Consider the following 5693-nt stretch of genomic DNA (forward strand, 5'->3'; position numbering starts at 1 on the left):
TGCATCTAGCTCTGGTTCCAGGCCAGCAGGCTATTGGCTGGATTAGATTGATGCAGTAGGAAGTCTGTACACACACACACACACACACACACACACACAGTACTGTGGGAGTGTTTCAGTTTAATTAGTTGGCAGACAGACCGATAGACAGATCGATAAATAGATAGGCTAGATAGATAGATAGATAGATAGATAGATAGATAGATAGATTATTCTATAGGAGGTGTGTCGTACCGATGACGTCAGCCCCTCTCTCTCTCTCTCTCTCTCTCTCTCGGGGTGTGTTTGTGTTTGTGAGAGGAAAGGCTGGATGTTGGGCGGGGTTAGGAGGCGGTGAAGACAGACAGAGAGAGCCTGTTTTTCTTTTCTTCTTCTCCTCCTCCGACCAGAAAACCTCCTTCCTCTTCTTCTCCTTCCCGAACAAAGAGGAGTGGATCGAGAGCGAGAGAGAGAGAGAGAGAGAGAGAGAGAGAGAGAGACAGACAGAGAGACAGACAGGAGCGACAGAGGAGGATGGGTTGGCGGAGCGGCCGTCGGTAGCGGTCTGTAGTCGGAGCTCCAGGATGAGCGTAGCGCTGCAGGACCTCAGGAACACCGTGAGTACCGACACACACACACACACACACACACACACACACACACACACACACACACACACACACACACACAGGCGCGCGCCTTGCAGATAAACCGGGTTGGACATGCTGACTGATACGCAGGCTGTGCTGATTCCTGTCAGTCACTGTGATTGACAGCCTGGTCCCCCCCCCCCCCCCGTATTGTTTACTGGTCTGATGCAGACAAGCAGCGCTGCTATAGCATGAATACAGTAGAATACAGATAATAACAATGCAATCACTGTGTGTGTGTGTGTGTGTGTGTGTGTGTGTGTGTGTGACTGTAGTCCTTGTGGTTTGAGACTGAAGGCTCTGTTTTTAGCCATTTAAATGAATGGTTGTCCATCAGGATCAGCTGGTTACACTGGTTAACACTCCTGCAACCACAGAAGAAGAACTAGTTAACAGGAAGTAGTTAGTGAAACTGAGACTGAAAACCTGCAGGTCAGTGCTGTTTATCTGACGACCAACACTGACCGTCCATACTGAGTCAGTACAGAGTCAGTACTGACCATACAGAGTCAGTACAGAGTCAGTACTGACCATACTGAGTCAGTGCTGACCATACAGAGTCAGTACTGAGTCAGCACTGACCATACAGAGTCAGTACTGAGTCAGCACTGACCATACAGAGTCAGTACTGAGTCAGCGCTGTCCAGACAGAGTCAGTACTGACCATACCGAGTCAGTACTGAGTCAGTACTGACCATACAGAGTCAGTGCTGACCATACACGGTCAGCACTGACCATACAGAGTCAGTACTGAGTCAGTACTGACCATACTGAGTCAGTACTGAGTCAGTGCTGACCATACCGAGTCAGCGCTGACCATACAGAGTCAGTACTGAGTCAGTACTGACCATACAGAGTCAGTACTGAGTCAGTACTGACCATACAGAGTCAGTGCTGACCATACAGAGTCAGCACTGACCATACCGAGTCAGTACTGACCATACAGAGTCAGTGCTGACCATACAGAGTCAGCGCTGACCATACCGAGTCAGTACTGAGTCAGTACTGACTATACAGAGTCAGTGCTGACCATACCGAGTCAGTACTGACCATACAGAGTCAGTACTGACCATACAGAGTCAGCGCTGACCATACCGAGTCAGTACTGACCATACAGAGTCAGCGCTGACCATACAGAGTCAGTACTGACCATACAGAGTCAGTGCTGACCATACAGAGTCAGTACTGACCATACAGAGTCAGTACTGAGTCAGTACTGACCATACAGAGTCAGCGCTGACCATACCGAGTCAGTACTGAGTCAGTACTGACCATACAGAGTCAGCGCTGACCATACCGAGTCAGTACTGACCATACAGAGTCAGCGCTGACCATACCGAGTCAGTACTGAGTCAGTACTGACCATACAGAGTCAGCGCTGACCATACCGAGTCAGTACTGAGTCAGTACTGACCATACAGAGTCAGCGCTGACCATACAGAGTCAGTACTGAGTCAGTACTGACCATACAGAGTCAGTGCTGACCATACAGAGTCAGCACTGACCATACAGAGTCAGCGCTGACCATACCGAGTCAGTACTGAGTCAGTACTGACCATACCGAGTCAGCGCTGACCATACAGAGTCAGTACTGAGTCAGTACTGACCATACAGAGTCAGCGCTGACCATACCGAGTCAGTACTGAGTCAGTACTGACCATACAGAGTCAGCGCTGACCATACAGAGTCAGTACTGACCATACCGAGTCAGCGCTGACCATACCGAGTCAGTACTGACCATACAGAGTCAGTACTGACCATACCGAGTCAGCGCTGACCATACCGAGTCAGTACTGACCATACAGAGTCAGTACTGACCATACCGATGATGGACAGAAAGTTCAACCCAGTTGAACTTTCTGTATGGACGGATTCATCATGATCCATTTAACCAATCAGAGGCGTTCCTACATTTATTTTGGAAAAAATAGCGGCGATCACAGACACAACGGCACAACCAAAACAAAGATAAAACGGATAAAGCCTGGTGTAACGTTGGGATGACCGGAGGTTTTCCAGCTCAGTTTCTTATTTATTTTATACTGAAGAGTCTGCTTCTTCTGTTTTCTATCAGGCAGCTCCGTTATGAGCAAAGCTCCCTCTCACCCACTGGGTTTCACTTCTGTCTCTCTTTAGCTCTTGTTCTGGTTCTTCCCAGCACCTCTCTCTGACATCATGGTTCCATCATGGTTCTACAGTCAGGAATATTAGCTTGTAATGTTGGTGATCTCAGAACTGGAGCTTATTCTGCTGTTGACCTCAGTGGCGTCTGTTTGGATCAGAGAGTCAAATGAGTAGAATGTAAAAATATAATTGTTAATGAATGAAAATTATATATAATATTAAAATATCAGAAAAGTATCAGAAAGTATGCAGTATGGAATTACATGAAAATACAGAGATACATACAATGTGTAATGTGAAAAAGCTGCTGCGGTTTTGAGCCACAAAACGAGCTTCGTATCTCATCCGTTAACGAGGTTTGTCACGTCACCTTTCAATGACGTGTTATTGGCCACGCATAGCTGATGTCATCACCTGAAGTTGGTTTCTGATTGGACAAGTGCAGTACTAACGGCACTAATACTAAGAATAATACTAATACTAGCACTACGAACACTACACCATCCTGTTGCACCTTGTTGCACTTGGTGTCTGTGGTTAGTTCTAGCTTCTAGCGCGTTGTGTGTCTATGGTTAGCGTTAGCTTTTAGCACGTTGTGTGTCTATGGTTAGCATTAGCTTTTAGCATGATGTGTGTCTGTGGTTAGCGTTAGCTTTTAGCGTGTTGTGTGTCTGTGGTTAGCGTTAGCTTTTAGCGTGTTGTGTGTCTGTGGTTAGCGTTAGCTTTTAGCGTGTTGTGTGTCTGTGGTTAGCGTTAGCTTTTTGTGGCAGGTGCTCTTTGGTGAAGGGAATGGGCGTGGTCAGAACTCTCATGAACCAACCAATCACCACGCAGAGCCATGGAGGCCACAAAGAAGCCTTGGAGTTGTAGATCATGTTTCCATGGTAACCAGCCAGTTAGACAGGACGTAAAGGAGGTGAAACCTGGTCAAAGGCTGTCTGAACACACACACACACACACACACACACACACACACACACACACATACTCACACACACACACACACACACACACACACACACTCACAGACACACTCAAAGCCCCTCCCCCACTTGTGATGTTACCATGGAAACCTCTCTCCTGCAGTCTGTCATTCACTTCCTGGTACTGCCCACTGTTCTCTCTCTCTCTCTCTCTCTCTCTCTCTCAATTCAATTCATTTCAATTCAATGAGCTTTATTAGCATGACATACATGTGTATATTTTGCCAAAGCATACAACAACAAAACAACAAATACAACAAAATGTAAGACAAGATGAAGCATGAATTCTACATCAGATCAGAGTGTTTTTACACTGAATAACTACGACAACTTTTACACTAATGCACATGTAATTATGAATTATTATAATACCTTCACATAAGTGTAAACAATTTTGAACTAAAAGCATCAATCTGTACATACTCATGTCCATATACACATAAACATACATGAACATATTGCATGCATACATACTCCTGCAACCACAGAAGAAGAACTAGTTAACCGGAAGTAGTTAATGAAACTGAGACTGAAAACCTATCTGACGACCAACACTGACCGCCCATACTGAGTCAGTACTGAGGCAGTACTGACCATACTGAGTCAGTACTGACCACACTGAGGCAGTACTGACCATACTGTCTGTCCATACAGAGTCAGTACTGACCATACCGAGTCAGTACGGTCCATACAGAGTCAGTACTGACCATACCGAGTCAGTACGGTCCATACAGAGTCAGTACGGTCCATACCGAGTCAGTACGGTCCATACAGAGTCAGTACTGACCATACCGAGTCAGTACGGTCCATACAGAGTCAGTACGGTCCATACAGAGTCAGTACGGTCCATACAGAGTCAGTACTGACCATACCGAGTCAGTACGGTCCATACAGAGTCAGTACGGTCCATACCGAGTCAGTACGGTCCATACAGAGTCAGTACTGACCATACCGAGTCAGTACGGTCCATACAGAGTCAGTACGGTCCATACAGAGTCAGTACGGTCCATACAGAGTCAGTACTGACCATACCGAGTCAGTACTGACCATACCGAGTCAGTACGGTCCATACAGAGTCAGTACTGACCATACCGAGTCAGTACGGTCCATACAGAATCAGTACGGTCCATACCGAGTCAGTACTGACCATACCGAGTCATTACGGTCCATACAGAGTCAGTACTGACCATACCGAGTCAGTACTGACCATACCGAGTCAGTACGGTCCATACAGAGTCAGTACTGACCATACCGAGTCAGTACGGTCCATACAGAGTCAGTACTGACCATACCGAGTCAGTACGGTCCATACAGAGTCAGTACTGACCATACAGAGTCAGTACTGACCATACCGAGTCAGTACGGTCCATACCGAGTCAGTACGGTCCATACCGAGTCAGTACGGTCCATACAGAGTCAGTACTGACCATACCGAGCCAGTACGGTCCATACCGAGTCAGTACGGTCCATACAGAGTCAGTACTGACCATACCGAGTCAGTACGGTCCATACCGAGTCAGTACGGTCCATACAGAGTCAGTACTGACCATACCGAGTCAGTACGGTCCATACCGAGTCAGTACGGTCCATACAGAGTCAGTACTGACCATACCGAGTCAGTACGGTCCATACCGAGTCAGTACGGTCCATACCGAGTCAGTGCATTATAAGATACAAATAATATTCATTAAATAAAGGGTGTGACAAATTGCAATATAATTTCTTTTTTGATTTAACTTATTTCTCTAGCCATGTGACAGGCAGTTACAAATTTAGCAGAAAGAGTTGCAGTTTTATCATCTTCTCCAAGTACATAGAGTAGTTTTTCTTCTTGGGTGAGAGTAGAAAAGCCAGGAATCAAAACCTGAAATCTAATAAAATACGTCTCTCTAATGGAGTTATATTTTGGACATTCAAACAGAAAATGTGTCTCTGTCTCTGTCGTATTTACATCACA

The 5693-nt window shown here is 46.1% G+C and overlaps 1 protein-coding gene across 1 annotated transcript in view; it reads left to right on the forward strand.

The window, feature by feature from the left end:
• The first annotated feature begins 397 nt into the window (after positions 1 to 397).
• ece2b (endothelin converting enzyme 2b) overlaps positions 398 to 5693 on the forward strand; it is a 50168-nt gene continuing 44872 nt past the window's right edge. Inside the window, exons 1-2 of the mRNA XM_078284190.1 lie at positions 398 to 430; positions 461 to 596. Coding sequence (XP_078140316.1) covers positions 564 to 596 — 33 coding nt within the window. The 5' untranslated portion in view covers positions 398 to 430; positions 461 to 563. The remainder of the gene's footprint in view (positions 431 to 460; positions 597 to 5693) is intronic.

This window comes from Centroberyx gerrardi, chromosome 6, assembly GCF_048128805.1.
Source record: "Centroberyx gerrardi isolate f3 chromosome 6, fCenGer3.hap1.cur.20231027, whole genome shotgun sequence".
NCBI classification, from domain to species: domain Eukaryota; kingdom Metazoa; phylum Chordata; class Actinopteri; order Beryciformes; family Berycidae; genus Centroberyx; species Centroberyx gerrardi.